Raw genomic sequence first — 16,426 nt, 5'->3', positions numbered from 1 at the left:
CTTCAAAATGATAACTTTTCCTATGGTAAAGTTCTGATAAAGGTAATAAAATTTTTTTATTGATTTGACTTATCTATTTGAGTCACATAAACATTTAGAATGATTATGTATTAATTGTATAATGAAAATAATAAATGACACAAAAACCATTCTCCTTGAGAGCAGTAAAACATCCACTTTGGGCAAGCACACTAGCAAGCATATACAGTTAGTTTTGAAATTTTAAGTGGAGTGATAATTTGAAGTCTCTGCTGTTCATTTTTATGAAGCTTTTTTTTTTTTTTACGATCTTGATGTCAGTCTTTTGATAAGAACAAATTTATTTTTTGACTTGAAATGGTCATAAAATTAGTGATGATGTAAAACTATTATCCAGATTCATTCCTCGCTTTATAACTGGGGAAACTGAGCTTCCCTCATTTAAAGCAGTTGTCCATGACCTCATAGTTCTTTGGTAACAAAACCGTGATAGAAGCCAGATCCCCTGACTCCCAGTTCACTGTTCTTTGATGCCACACTAACTGCCAAGTGAAAACAGATTTCCTCTGGAAACTCATCCTGTCTTCCCCCACCCTCTGTCTCTGTGCTTCGGCTCTACTAACCTCTTTGACCTTTGTTCTCTACAGAATTCTCCCTCTGAAGCACAGAATTTAGATGAGAATACGACTGAGGGCTGGGAAAATCGGATAAGATTATGGACTGATCAGTATGAAGAAGCTTTTACTAACCAATACAGTGCAGATGTACAGAACGCCCTTGAGCAACATCTACATTCTAGCAAGGAATTTGTGGGCAAACCTGCTATTTTAGATACTATTAATAAGACTGAATTGGCCTGTAATAACACAGTTATCGGTTCCCAAATGCAGGTAAGGACCAAAGGGTTCAGTAGACGCTCTAAGTAAGTACTTCTGACTACTAAGAATCCAGGATGAGACAATGTATTATAATGACTATTTCTTCCAAATGTACAGGCCTTAGAATAATCATTAAGCCATCTATTGATCATCTTTAGCCAAAAGTAGATTGTATTAACTAGAAACTTGATGCATATTTTCAACCTTTCTGAACAAAAATAGATGAATTAAGATAGAAAATTTTATACTGCCTTGGTAGGAATTATGTAAGATTTGTAGAAAGCTAATAAGTTTGTTCTTTCTCATTCTGTATTAGACATAGCGCCTCTAAAATCTTAATCATGTGTTTTTCTTTGACCTTGCTCTTTTTAATTAGAGATTTTTGCTATAGGGTGTGTGCGCTCATCAGAGAGACAGAAGCTAGAAATCACCCACCCAGGGGGATGGCCACACTGCAGTCTCTTCTCCTCCATTCTTTGGGCATCTTGGGCACACACGCACATGAGTTTTATGCCGCCAGGTCCAGAACTCAAACCACGGTCAACTACTTGGGAGTCCAATGACGTAACCATTATGCCACCATCCGCTGGTCTGTCTCTGACCTTTTCTTACCTTTTTTTTTTTTTTCCCAGAGAGAAATTTTTTGCTGTAGGGCATGTGTGCTTGTCAGACAGACAGAAAGTGAGAAATCACCCCCCGGGGGATGGCCATGCCACCCACAGTCCTTTCTCCATTTTCCCCAGGATTTTGGGTACGCATGCACACATATCCACCGTGAGTTTTAAGCCACTGGGTCTGGGATTTAACCACAGTTGACTCTGGGAGTCCAGCATCATAACCATTATACCATCTGCTGGTCCCTTTCTTACCTTTTTCTGAAGTGCCAAGTTCATTGGATGGCCTAGCATGTTTCCTAGAAAAATTAAGCTTATAGCAAATTAAAAATGTTGAGTGTCTGTCAAACTGCTGGTGCATATTGTTTAATGTTAAAACTCTGGTGGTGTTTTATTCAGTTACAGCTGGGAAGAGTCACTCGTGTTCAAAAGCACCGGAAGATCTTGAGGGCTGCACGAGATTTGGCTTTGGACACTCTTATAATAGAGTATCGTGGGAAAGTCATGTTACGGCAGCAATTTGAGGTCAACGGGCATTTCTTCAAAAAGTAAGAATGTTATTTATTGACCAGTGAGGGCTTCCAGGGGCCCATCTGGCCAGTATTGTAAAAATCATTCTGGCTGATAGAATAGTCTTGGGGAAAAATTGCAACTCAGATAAGCTCACGCCTATGTGCTATTTGTAGAGAAGTACAAGTAAATCTGAAAATTGTTTAATGCATAGAGTGGTGATGATTCCTTTCCAAGCCAAGCATTTCTTGCTTTGTGCTTGTTATTTAATCAAAAGCAGACAAGCATGTGATGTTTCCAAGTTTAGGCATTAAAAAAGGACTGCTGCTACTTCTGTCAGCATATGCTTCATATTTGGAGTCATGGGGTGGCCTTTTCTTTTGTGTTGAGAATTACAGGAATTTTAATTGTATCCCTAGACCATACCCCTTTGTGCTCTTCTACTCAAAATTCAATGGTGTAGAGATGTGTGTGGATGCTCGTACTTTCGGTAATGATGCTCGGTTCATCAGAAGATCATGTACACCAAATGCAGAGGTAAGATATCTGTAGCAACTGCCCTTTGAATGGACCCACCAAAGGACAAGCTTCCTGAAGAAGCAGTCAGAAACCTTCGCCCAGATAAAGGTCTGTAGATAATAGTATTGATCTTTCATTTTGAGAGATGAAAAACAGAAGTAATAAGTGCTTTTATACTGATAGGTTGGGGACTGAGGGATGGATTTTTCTTTAAAGAAGGCGGCGGGGGGAATTAACATTTGCTAAAAAGAAAGAGCTTGACTGGATAGGAAGTCAATGGTGGAAAAAGATGTTATTAGGCCCAACCAAACTATTCATCAAGTTTTTTAGATTTTAGTAAGCAGTGTCTCAAGAGAGACTCAAAAAATTTCTATACTTCATTACTCAGTGCGGCCACATCAAATGCAGCAAGAAAATCCATAGAACTTTATCTGTAGGCTGGGGAATTTCAATTCCCTGGTGGAGCTAGAAACAGTTTAAGACATAGAATGGTAATTTTATCCTGGTATCTAACATCTCAAGGTTTCTCCATTTATTTTAAGAAGTAATCATAAATTCTTAAGCCATGAGTACATGATAAGTTGAAATGGAACAATGCCGTTAAATAATAATAGACTGCCATAACTCTAAGTGGGGAAACATTTTTTGGGTAAAAGGTTTTTTTCTCTTCTAGAAAGTTCATAGTCTTTTTGATAAATCCAACCATAAGTTTTGTTCATATAGGTGCGACACATGATTGCAGATGGGATGATTCACCTGTGTATCTATGCTGTGTCTGCCATCACCAAGGATGCTGAGGTCACCATAGCATTTGATTATGAGTATAGTAACTGGTAAGACCTCAGTACTTTTCCTAACGTGAATGACCTTGTTCTATGTAAAGTGTGCTTTTGTTTCTTGCCCTCTCCTCCTTTATTTACTTACTCTTTCCATGAGTAATTTATTTCCTGCCTAGAAATTGTGAAGAAACAACATAGAGTTAAGTTTTGTTAGAGATACAGGTACAATATATGATAAATGCTTATAGGTCTAACGTGGCAAAAATAGCAAAAGGCCATTCTTGAGCCACTGGAAGTTGCAGTAGAATCTGTTGTATCTATATATGACTTGTGCTTGTTACATTTATTTTAATAAAGCTGGCAAAGGGGGAATAGATTTAAAGATTTGTACCATCCCCTCAGACCACATTAGCTGTGACAGTACTGAAAAACAGATGGCAAGTCGTAGACAAATATGTATGATGAGTTTTGTAAAGTAGATGCTTCATCATATTGAACAAAATAGAGGTTAGATGAATTGGCCCAGTTAAAAGAGGAGATAAGTGAGAAATCAGTAAATAAAAGTGAGGCAGGATGATGATAGGCTAGAGACAAGTATGGCGACTTCATATTCTCTATCCTTAATTCATCACCTGCTAAATAGCATAAAAACATGAGAACTGAACTTAGTGTGGGCTTTCTTTCCTTTCCTCTGACCATCCATAGAACAGTAGGGTTTATACAGAGAAACATAGAACACTGTAAATATTAATAGAACTCACCAATGTCGCTGTTTAACTTAATTCAAAGATAATATTACTGTACTAACATTTCTAAGGAATGAATGGATAACGTAACTAAAGTTAAAGGGTACTAAGACAGACACTTTTGGTTGTTTCTTTGGAGCAGTAATTATAAAGTGGACTGTGCATGTCACAAGGGAAACCGGAATTGCCCTATACAGAAAAGGAATCCCAATGCTGCAGAATCGCCAATCCCACCTCCTCCAAGCCTACCCACCATTGGAGCAGAGACCAGACGTAGAAAAGCAAGACGGAAAGAGCTTGAGATGGAACAGCAAAATGAGGCTATAGAAGAGAATAATGACCAGCAACCACAAGAAGTTCCAGAAAAAGTATCTGCATCCAGTGATCATGAGGTACTCTTCCCTGGTCACATGTTGATCCTGTCCAAATGCAGAGGATCCCAGGTCGCCATATACTGTTTTATGTAGGGAAGCTCTAATAACACTTGATGTCCTTTATATCAGTGTGGCTGTACTTTCATTGATCTTCTTTTTCTTCTGCAATGTCAAGAATACCCTTTGCACTACTTTCCATGATGTAGTCCAGAGTGTGGGGGTTACTGTCAACGTTTACTGTGGCCTCAGATGAATAACGCTTTTAAGCACTAGCAATTCTTTGTAGAGTTTCAAACTATCAGAATAAAACAGATTGATTTTTCTCTGAGCTGAGTCCAACTGAATATTGCCTCTGTCTTAAAGGAAGTAGACAATCCAGAAGAAAAACCAGAGGAGGAAAAAGAAGAGGTTATAGATGACCAGGAAAACTCAGCTTATAGCAGGAGGGTGGGTATATTCTATCAACTTTTTATTCCTTCTCATTTCTACTACCTACAGCATATGAACCCCTTTTCTTCTTAGGATTTGTATCATCTCATTTATTTGACCTAGAGCTTACATTGTAGGGGCTTTTGACCATAAAGGAGATTTTATTATAGTTTTTGGATTTCTTTTCCTACATATACACTTATCTAATGATGTTTAAGAGGTTTCTTATCAAGAATCTAGCTTCCAGAAAACTGGGTGGTCAAAAAATATATTGGAGTTCTTTTGCTCAGACTTAAGAATTTTCTGGATTTGTGTGGATGATAACATCTTTTTTTAAAAAATAATAATAACTTATATGTGTGGATTAAAGTATCCTGCTTTTATGCTTGAATCAATCATGTTTATGTCCCTGAAAATACTTTTTTTAGAGTTTTTTAATAATTATTTATTTAATTTTTAATTTATTCATTCATTTATTTTAATTTGACCAGAGAGACACGCACAGAGAGAAAGAAGTAGGGAGAAAGTGAGAAAGCAAGCCACCAGGTTCAGGAATCTAACTGTGGTCAGCCATGTAGTAGTATTCAGTGCTTTAACCACCATGCTACCTGCTGGTCCCTCTAAAAAGACATTTAAAGAAGAGATCTACTTGGTTTTTGTTTTTTGTTTTGTTTTTTTGTTTTTTTAATAGAGGTTTTTGCTATAGGGCACATGCACTTGTGAGGAAGAGAGAGACAAGAAGCGAGAAATCACCCCCCAGGGGGGATGGACACATATACACATGCACCCGGCATGAGTTTAAGCTATCAGGTCCAGGACTCAAACCACGGTTGACTACGTGAGAGTCCAGCGGCATAGCCATTATGCCAACTGCTGGTCCCTATTTTTGAATCTTAAAAAGTACAGAGGAAAACTGGATTTGAGGGGTATTTTTCTTTTATATTAAAAAATTTGAAAATAGCTGATCTTTTTTAGGTTTAAGTTTGACTTTATTACAACTGTTTTCAACATTTTTTTTTTTAAGAATTATTTTATTTAACTTTCTTTCTTTCTTTTTTAACTTGACCAGAGAGGGACAGAGAGAGAAAGAGAGAGAAGCGCGCGCAAGCCACCAGGTCTGGGACTTGAACCATGGGCAACCATGTGGGAATCCAGCGCTCTTAACCACCACGCCACCTGCTGGCCCCACAACTTTTTTCAACTTTTAAAAATGAAATTTTGGTTTTAGTTTTTGTCTAGGTTCTCCAAGATGTGTGTGTCAGTCAGCTCACTAGTAGTTAAATGAGTACATTTCCATTAATAATTCTTCTGAAGAGTGTCCCCACTCCTCCTCCTTGTTTAAACTTCCTTCTGTGCCAATGCTATTTTGTTCCAGACCCGGGAAGATAGGAAGGTTGAAGCCATCATGCATGCTTTTGAAAACTTGGAGAAAAGAAAGAAGCGGCGGGATCAGTCCTTGGAACACAACAACTCTGACATAGAGATTACTACTACCACCTCAGACACCCCTGTTGGAGAAGAGACAAAGACTGAAGTCCCTGAATCCGAAGTTAGCAACCCTGTATCAAATGTTCCCATGCCAAGCAACCCTCAGAGTGTTGGTGTGAATACTCGGAGGTCTTCCCAAGCAGGGGTATGACTCCAAGGCTTTGACTTTCTTGTTTTTGCTAATGCCAATGACCTGTGTGTGTGTGAAAGGAAAAGGTTCTAGTTTATTAAGTAAAAGCAAAAGTACACTCAAAAGAGTTAGGAGCAACCCCAGAGAGAGTGGCTCAAAAGGCCCTGACAGCAATATTCTGTGACATTTATTTTATTTATATATTTTATAAAGAATTGTTTGTTTTGAGCCAGCAAGTAATGTAGTGGTTAAAGGCCTTGGACTCCCACATGACCCACCGAGGTTCCAGTCCAGGACCTAGTGACTTGTTCTGTCTCTCTCTCTTTCTCATCAAAATTGAAAAATAATTACAATAATTCTTTGTTTAAAAAAATAGTTATTTATTTAATTTTATTTATTCGTTAATATATTATAATTTGACCAGAAAGAGAGAAAATGAGAAAGCAAACTCCAGGTCCAGGGCTCGAACCATAGTCAACCATGTGGGAGTGTCCAACCCTTAACAGCCACACCACTTGCTGTCCCCATTGTTTATAATTTTTTAATCTAGGTCATATTGGTTGATTGGTTACTGGACCTACTGATTTATCTCATTGGCTATAGCAAATGTGGCTTAATCAGCTAGCCATTGCCCACTAATCTTCTGCCTACATTGCCTTGGGTGGGGAATTTTCTGACCTGATGGGTTTCTCTCTCTAGTCACATGGACAGGTGCTCTAGCCCCCTTACCCACTTCCACTTATTAGAAAGACCTATCTTTTAAAATTACCTTTTGGAGTGATTATAGTCAGTATTTTCAATCTGTCTCTTAATGGATGAGGCCATTTAACTAGAACCATGTGCATTGGTTGATTTTTGGGATTATGGGTGACAGGTAAAGTCAGAGAATGAATGACTTAAAAGGCTTCAGATTAGGATGGAATTTGATACTGTATCTGTCAGATTAAATCATTTTGTTTTATGTAAGCTTTATGTTCTGGTGGTTAATAGACCTGTATCCCACATGGCTGACTATGTGATGGAGTCCCTCAAGGACAGCTTGGGATACATGCTAGGCACCTGTGCATGCATACCCAAAATCCTAACAAGATGGAGAAGTAGAGAACATACCATGCCCATTTGGGGGAATGCCTTTTCCCTCTCCATCTCTGTCTTCCTGTATTTCTCTGGTGAGCACACTCACCCTCTGGCTTTTTAAATAATTTTTAAAAAATTTTCTTTTTAGATTTTTGCCACAAGGTACATGCATTCACCAGAGAGAGTTGAAAAGTAAGAAATCAGGAACCAGCAGTTAGCGTAATGGCCATGTCGCTGGACTCCCACATAGTCGACCGTGGTTCGCCGGACCCGGCGGCTTAAACTCACGCCGGGCTCATGTGCATGCGTGCCCAAGATCCCAAGAGGAGAATGGAGGAGAAGGGATTGTGGCGTGGCCATCCCCCCTGGGGGGTGATTTCTCGTTTTCTGTCTCTCTGTGTGTCTCTGGGGAGCGCGCACACCCTATAGCAAAATCCTCTCAAAAAAAAAAAAAAAAAGAGAAATCACAGTAAGAAAATCCACGCTGCATACATACATGAGCACCTAGTGCATTTTCAAGCCAAGTGCATTTTCGAGCATTTTCAAGTACCGTGTGGTACTTGAACCACACGGTCAGTCTTGTGAAGTGTAGCCACCTTAACTTAACCACCATACTACCTGCTTGCTCCAAAATAAATCAAAATTTTAAAACATCGTTTGATTTCTCTAATGGACCTAGTGTGGCCCAGTTAAGTAACCGGTTTTTCATTGTATTCTCATATAAACCCCTTTCTCCCTTCCCTACCCTAACCAGGAGCCTACACTTTTCAGTTAAAACCTTTTTGGGACCAGTAGATGGTCTAATGGTTACAACTACTGGACTCCCATGTAGTCAACCGCAGTTTGAGTCTAGGACCCAGCAGTTTAGAACTCACACAGAGCGCATGTGTGTGCGGCATGGCCATCCCCACTTGGGGCTGATTTCTCACTTTCTGTCTCTCTTGCAAGTGCACATGCCCTATAGCAAAAATCTCTCTCTTAAAAAACTTTCCAGGGCCAGCATGTGACATGGCCATTAAGGTGCTGGACTCCCATGTGGCCAACCATGGTTCAAGTCCCAGATATGGTGACTTGCTTTTGCTCTGTCTCCCCTCCATCCCCTATCTCGCTCTGGTCAAATGAATGAATAAATTTCAATCAATTTCTTAAAGAATTATTTAATTTTTAATATTTATTTATTTAATTAACTTCATTTTGTTATTGTTATTTTTCAGTTTGACCAGGGAGAGAAAGAAAAAGGGAAAGTGAGAGATCAAGCCACCAGGTCCGGGACTCAAACCATGATCTGTCATGTGGCAATCTTTTAACCACTATACCACCTGCTGGCCCCTGTTTATTTAATTTTATCAGTATTGTTATTTTATAATTTGCTACAGGGCACATGCACTCATCAGAGACGGGGTGGGGTGAGAAAGAGAAGGTGAGAAAGCAAGCCACCACGTACAGGACTCGAACCACAATCAACCATAAGGGCGTCCACCCCTCAACCACCACACCACTTGCTGGCCCCACATTTTTTTTTTTTTTTAAACCTTTCCTGGGCCATCAGGTGGCATAGTGATTACAGCACTGGACTCCCACATGGTTGACCATGGCTTGGGTCCCAGACCTGGCAGCTTAAAACTCAGGCTAGGCACATGTGTGTATGTGCCCCAAATCCTGAGAGCAGAATGGAGAGGGCATTGAGGCATGGCCATCTCCCCTGGGGAGTGACTTCTCGCTTTCTGTCTCTGGCAAGTACATGTGCCCTCTAGCAAAAATATATTCAAAAATAGAAGAAAAAGCCCTTCCTCTTCTAGTGTCTGGAGAGAAAATACAGAATTCTTTTTTTTTTTCCCTACTAAGAACCCTAACATTAAGAGGTTCCCATTAGCTGACTTTTGACCTATTTATTAGAAATAAAAATGATGGGACCAGCAGGTGATATGGTGGTTAAGGAGCTGGACTCCCACATGGGTGACTGCAGTTCGAGTCCTGAACCCCTGGCATCTTGAAAATCATGCTGGGCTTATGTATGTGCATGCCCAAAATTCCCAGAGAAGATGGAGGAGAAAGGATTGTGGTGTGGCTATCCTCCATGGGGAGTGATAAATCACTCGTGTTTTTGTCCCTCCCTGGCAAGCACATGTGCCCTATGGAAAAAACCTTAAAAAGAAAGAGAGAAATGGAAATGCCTGGACCATCATAGCATAGAAATTAAGACAGCTGTATTCTACATGGCCGACTGAGTGTTTCATTTCCCAAAACAGGGAAAACACTCCAGGCACGTTCCCAGAGTCCAAAGGAGTGGAGAAGGGATTGCTATGTGACCAACCCCCCTAGGGGTGATATCTGTCTATCTCTGTCTCTCTGTTGCTCTCTCTCTCTCTCTTTCTCTCCCTCTTCCCTCTTTCTCCCCTTCTCTTCCTCCTCCCCGCAGCCCTGTAGCAAACTTTAAGAAAAAAGAAAGACTTGGGAACCAGCAGTTAGCGTAATGGCTATGTCGCTGGACTCCCACATAGTCGACCGCGGTTCGCGTCCCGGACCCTGTGGCTTAAAACTCAACGCCAGGCGTGTGTGCATGCGTGCCCAAAATCCCGAGAGGAGAATGGAGAAGAAGGGATTGCGGCGTGACCATCCCCTCTGGGGGGTGATTTCTCGCTTTCTGTCTCTGTCTCTCTCTGGTGAGCGCACGGGCCCTATAGCGAAAACCTCTCCCAAAAAAAAAAAGACTCAATTAACTCAGAAATCTGTCTTGCCTGTAGCAACTTTTTCACCTTATTTAAATAAATAAGTGTTACTTAGTTTTGTTTGTAAGGGTTCCATTTTAAATTAGTGTTTCTCAGTTCTTGCCCTTTTCACCAGTAGGCATACAGAATGCTTACAGTGATTAGAAAACTTGATAGAATGTTTCCTGATAAGAAATATATGACCAGCATTTGATCCTCTTGCTGTTACAGGATATTGCTGCAGAAAAACCAGTGCCCAAACCACCTCCAGCAAAGCCTTCTAGACCCCGACCGAAGAGCCGAATTTCTCGGTACCGGGCCAGTTCAGCCCAAAGATTAAAGCGTCAGAAGCAGGCCAGTGCACAGCAGGCAGAGTTGTCCCAGGCGGCCTTGGAAGAGGGAGGAAATAACAGTTCAGTAACTCCTACTGAAGCTGGGAGTATAGAAAGTTCTGGAGAAAACAGACAATTAACAGGGTCTGACCCAAGTGTGGTATCAATTACTGGATCCCATGTTAACCGTGCTGCATCTAAATACCCCAAAACCAAAAAGGTAAGTCATGAATACATCTTCGAAAGTCTGGTTTAACAAGGGCTGTCTTAATAAAACAGGAGGACCTATGAACTCTAAAAATGTCCAATATCAGTATTAGATCAAAAGTTCTAGATTAAATGTTTTGATGCAGAAAACTAAAGTCATCCTCCTACTTCTTGGTCCCTTATTTTTTTAGGCATAGCAGAAATCACTAATAGCTGAAATCACTCCTCTCTTGGTGAACATGAAGAGAGTGAAGGAAGATATCCTTGTGTTCTGAATGCCCAATTCATACTCGCTGCAGCTGCTGCTGCTTCCTCTGTCCCAGTTTCTACATGAGATTTTTCTTTGTGAACTGCACTGCTGCCTCTGTCTTTTACATCTGCAGCGTCAACTAACGGCGTCTTTTTTTACCATAGTATCTAGTTACAGAATGGTTGAACGACAAAGCAGAGAAACAAGAGTGCCCTGTTGAGTGTCCTTTACGCATCACCACCGACCCAACTGTACTGGCAACAACCCTGAACATGCTGCCGGGTCTTATCCATTCCCCGTTAATTTGCACCACCCCTAAACACTACATTCGCTTTGGCTCACCATTTATCCCTGAGAGACGGCGAAGGCCCCTTCTGCCTGACGGCACATTCAGCTCCTGTAAGAAGGTATGCCTGTGTTTTATGTGTTTCGAGCTTTGTTTTTGTTTTGTTTTACCTAAGAAACCTGTCAATAATGACATGTAACACGTTCTGTAGACAGCCGCTCTGTCCACATGAGTTCATAATGAGGTAGTTGTTCAGCCATGAGTACCGATGCATCAGGAGTCAGTGGGACTAAGATAAATGCGTAGTGTATTTTTGGTGCTCAAATTTGTAAGTACTCATTGTTGTCTCTTTTGAGAGGCCTTGAGGTTACTGAGTTACATGGTAGTTGATGGCTGGGTAGGGAGGGGTATGTTTTGTGTGTGCTCTTGTGATATTGGTTCACATGTCCATTTGTATAAGATGGGCCCCAGGTACTCAAGACACTTATATAAGTAAAAAAAAAGAAAAATCAAATTGGGTTTAAGTTAATCAGTATTATCACTTGAAACAGATTAGAGGAAAAATCCTATTGTGATTGGCATAATTGATTGAATAAGAAGTTGGACTGTTTATTCCCTAGAAAATATGGAACCTACTTTAAAAGACTTTCTCCCTCTTTTTCTACCTCTTTCTCCTCTCTCTAGCTACTGTTTTGGATCTAGTGGCAGTTTGGTGGTTAGTTGTTTTTCTAATGCTCTTTCTTAATTCCCAGAAGCCCTGCATATTTTCCAAATGTGTCTCTCAGGGATAGATCACTCCCTCAGACTTATAATGTCGTTGCGGTGTTTCTAGAAGTATAGGACACCCTTTCATTTGGTCTTCCTTTGAGGTAGAGTCTGTTCCCTGGAACACCCTTTTCTCTTATCCTCAGATCTGGATTCAGGCTGCCTTCCTCAGTGTCTGCCATTGCCCTCCTCCACTGGCATCATGTACATGAGGATGCTGCATGTAGATTATTTGGTGTGATGAAGTCTCCAGCTCCAGGCAGGTCTTCCTTGACTCCTCCAATCTTAAAGCTTTTCTCTTTCCCCAAAGAACAGAAATTATTTCTTGGAGGGAGGGGGGGCATGAAAGGTGAGCCAGAGTTGTATGGGACCTGGAGGGGAGGAGGGCAACAGAAATCCGTGCAAGGAGAGCATGATTGCCAAGTCAGCTGCACGCACTACAGAAAGTCCTTTCCTGGTTGCACAGCTTACCTGTGTGTGGGAGTCACTCATTGGCTTGCTCGGGAAAACTCCCAAGTAGAAGGAAATCCTCAAGAGAAATCTAAGATCCAAGCCAAAAGTGTTTGTAGATAAGGTGTTAATATGATTAACTTTCAAGTGTCAGAAATAAAAACGAGGACAACTCCCTTTTTAGAAAGTAACACTTTTATGGGAAGCTTGTACAAGTAAATGAAGGTGGGTTGGGTCTCTGGGGAATACTTTGTTATACCAAGCCACTTAGAAAGACTAGTTAATCTTGGATCTAAGAAGTTATTGTGACCAGCAGATGGCGTAGTGGCCATGTAACTGGACTCCCATGTAGTCAACTGCTGTTCAGGTCCTGGACCTGGTGCTTAAACTCTTGCCAGGTGCATGTGCATACGTGCCCAAGATCCCGAGAGGAGAAGGGATTGTGGTGTGTCCATCCCCCATGGGGCGTGATTTCTTACTTTCTCTCCGTTTCTCTCTTTCTGGTGAACGCATGCACCCTATAGCAAAACCCTCTCCAAAAAAAAAAAAAATTATCTGAGAAGGAAGCCGGCAGGTGGCATGGTGGTTAAGGGTGCTGGACTCCCACGTGGCCAACTCCAGTTTTATTCCCAGACTGGGCAGCTTGCCTTCTTTCTCTTTCTCTCTCTCTCTCTCTCTCTCTCTCTCTCTCTCTGGCTCTCTCTCTCTCTCCCCTCCTCCCCATCTCTGGTCAAATTAAAATAAATAAACAAATAATTTAATTTAATAATTCTTTTAAAAGGGGAGGGGCAGGTGGCATGGTGGTGAAGGGCACTGGACTCCCACATGGCCAACCGCAGTTCGTGTTGCAGACCTACCTGGTAGCTTGCTTTCTTACTTTCCTTCTCTCTGTCTCTCTCTCTCTCTCTGGCAACAATTTTAAAAATAAATAAATAAAGTTAAATAAAATAATTCTTAAAAAAAGAAGAAATTATCTGAGAAGGAAAATGTTTGCCATGTAGTAACCATCATGATTAACCTCCTGTGATAATTGGAGAACTGTACAAACTGGAATGGCATGCAAAACTGAGCCCTGATCTTTCTGCTACACACTTTGTAAAGAGTTAACGGCTCAAAATCTTAACTACAGTTTGGAGCAGAGTTGAAAATTAGAGAGGGTACAGATAGGATCTTTAGTCTACAAAAAGAGTTAAATTGCAAGATGGGTTAATATATAGGGGGGGAAAAAACTTTTGTTCTGTGTTTGGCTGGCTATGGTACAAGATTTTTAAGGATCTTCATTATTAAAGCATCTTGTCAAAGCAGATAGTAGAATCTCCTATCTTGGTCCTTTTTAAAAGGATAGACAACTGGGACCAGCAGTTAGTGTAATGGCTATGTTGCTGGACTCTCATGTAATTGACCGCGGGTCGCATTCTGGACCTGGTGGCTTAAAACTCACTCCAGGTGCGTGTGTGTGCGTGCATGCCCAAGATCCCGAGAGGAGAATGGAGGAGAAGGGATTGCGGCGTGGCCATTACCCCAGGGGGTGATTGCTCGCTTTCTGTCTGGCAAGCACACAAGCCCTATAGCAAAACCTCTCCCCCCAAAAAAAGATGGACAACTAATGTTATATCCATTGTAAATAATATAGACTACCTTGTGAATGCCCCATGCTAGATTACAATCTTTCCATTACTGTCTTGCTTTTCTAAGTAGAAGAAACCTGTGAAAAGTAAAATCATGTGTTTAGTACCGTGACTTCAGATCTGGTAGAAAATCCTTTTCTTTGTGTTCCTTTTTACCTGGCTATGATTTAGGACTTATATCTGTGACTCATCTTTAAATCTCCATTGAATACAGATAGAAATCTCATTTAACAGAAGTCCATGTTGTAGTCTCCAACTGTATCTGGCCATCCTTAGTCTTGTTTTCATCTATATGTATCCTAATTATAGCAAGACTTCTATTTAAATTGAGCCATTTTTTTGTTGAGAGAGATTTTTGCTGTACGGAGCGTGTGCTCGCCAGAAAGACAGAGAGAGACAGACAGAAAGTGAGAAATCAAATCACTCTCCAGGGAGGATGGGAATGCACACTCACACACCTGGCCTGAGTTTGAAGTCAGAGTCCAGGACTTGAACCATGGTCCACCATGTTGGAGTCCAGCACATTAACCACCACACCACCTGCTGGGCCTAAATTGAGTCCTTTAAAAATTGTTTTAACATGGCACTAAATTCAGTTTAAATTACTACTTTCATATTTTCTGTAAACATAAAAAGATTATATTACAAAACAGAAAAGAATACAGCTTTTTATTGGGCGAAATTAATGAAATTGAATCTTTTAGGTAGAAATTGAACTCTGCTTTAAGTGGGGAATGAAGAAGGCCTGTATATAGGTTGGTTAGAAAGGGCTCATGTAGCGCAGAACCTGAGAACATTTCCATAATTGAACAAAATAGCAATAAAATTCTAAAAATCCCTGAATGTAAGTTAAACAGATAGATGAGAAAAACCACCCTCCATAGATTAGTTAAAAATTGTGTATTCCTAATAGGCCCACTGTTTCATATCTGACTGAAGGAGATAAAAGGTCTTAAAAGTTAGAAACAGTATAAGACAAAATTGTGCCTGTATTTTTGTTGCCAGAGTCTGTTTTTGTTTTTGTTTTTTTAAGAATAATTTATTTGGGGAGTGGTTAGATGGCACAGTGATTAGAGTGCTGGACTTCCATATGACCAACCACAGTTCAAGTCCCAGACCTGGCGATTTGCTTACATTTTTTTTTTTTTAGAATTACTTGATTTTATTTATTCATTCATTTTAATTTGACCAAAGGAAGACACGGAGAGGGAGAGAGGGAAAGTGAGAAAGCAAGCCCCTAGATGCGAGACTTAAACTGTGGTTGTCCATTGTGGGAGTTTCCAGCGTCTTAAGCATTACGCCACCTGCTGGTCTAATGGCTTGCTTTCTCACTTTCTCTGTTTCTTTCTGGTCAAATTAAATAATAATAATAAAAAAATAAATAATTCTTTAAAGATAATTGTTTATTTTTTAATTCTTTTTCTTTCTTCCTTTCTTTCTTTTTTTCCTTTCTTTTGACCAGAGAGAGAGAGAGCGAAAGCAAGCCAACAGGTCCAGGATTCAAACCGTGGTTGGTCTTGTGGGAGTGTGCAACGCCTTAACCGCCACACCACCTGCAGGTCTCAGCCTTTTTTTCTGTTTTTTTGTTTTGTTTTGTTTTGTTTTGCTTTTTTAAGAGATTTTTAGGACACGTGCACTTGCCAGGGACAGAAAGCAGAAAAATTACCCCCCATGGGATGGTCACGCCCTAATCCTGTCTCCATTCTCATCTAATCTCGGGATCTTAGGCATGTGCACACACTTACCTAGCATGAGTTTTAAGCCACTGGGTCTGGTAATCGAACCACAGTTGACTATGTAGAAGTCCAGGAACGTAACAATATGCCATCTGCTTTTCCCCTCAATTGTCAGAGGGCATGTGTGCACATCAGAGAGAATGAGAGAGGGAGTCAACGGAGAAAATGCCAGTGGGACTTGGTGACACCACAATCCTTTCCAATCTGTTTCTCTATCCTTTTGGGATTTTGGACTGACATGCACATATGCCCCATATGTTTCTCACACTGCCTGGGACTGGAACTTGAACCACAGTTGGCCATTTGCTATCTTGCTTCCTTAACCAATAGGTTATGAGGCCAACCCAAGTCATAGACCTTTAAATACATTTTTTTGTCTATCTCTTTTTAGACCTTCAATTGTAATTTTAGAATTGTAATGTAGAAACATTTATGAGTGGCCTTTCAATAGTGTCCTACCTTGTTTTTTCTAAACTCACCTTGTTTTTTGAAAGAGATTTTGGCTATAGGGCTCATGCCCTCGCCAGAGTGACAGAGAGGC

General features: G+C 40.6%; 1 protein-coding gene across 15 annotated transcripts in view; it reads left to right on the top strand.

The window, feature by feature from the left end:
- Positions 1-16,426, top strand: part of SETD5 (SET domain containing 5) — a 99,023-nt gene that overhangs the window by 53,412 nt on the left and 29,185 nt on the right. For all 15 annotated transcript variants that reach the window (XR_003549953.1, XM_027773259.1, XM_006152029.3 and 12 more), the window contains 9 exons: positions 627-869; positions 1,871-2,019; positions 2,401-2,518; positions 3,224-3,333; positions 4,168-4,417; positions 4,763-4,846; positions 6,204-6,461; positions 10,463-10,783; positions 11,185-11,427. Coding sequence is in view for 14 of the 15 variants with exons in the window: in XM_027773259.1 (XP_027629060.1) it covers positions 627-869; positions 1,871-2,019; positions 2,401-2,518; positions 3,224-3,333; positions 4,168-4,417; positions 4,763-4,846; positions 6,204-6,461; positions 10,463-10,783; positions 11,185-11,427 (1,776 nt within the window). In the remaining variant the exon portion in view is untranslated. The remainder of the gene's footprint in view (positions 1-626; positions 870-1,870; positions 2,020-2,400; positions 2,519-3,223; positions 3,334-4,167; positions 4,418-4,762; positions 4,847-6,203; positions 6,462-10,462; positions 10,784-11,184; positions 11,428-16,426) is intronic.

Source organism: Tupaia chinensis, unplaced genomic scaffold (assembly GCF_000334495.1).
Source record: "Tupaia chinensis unplaced genomic scaffold, TupChi_1.0 Scaffold000333_1, whole genome shotgun sequence".
NCBI classification, from domain to species: Eukaryota; Metazoa; Chordata; class Mammalia; order Scandentia; family Tupaiidae; genus Tupaia; species Tupaia belangeri.
Note: the sequence above shows the minus strand (reverse complement) of the source record. Positions and strands in the feature narration are given on the sequence as shown.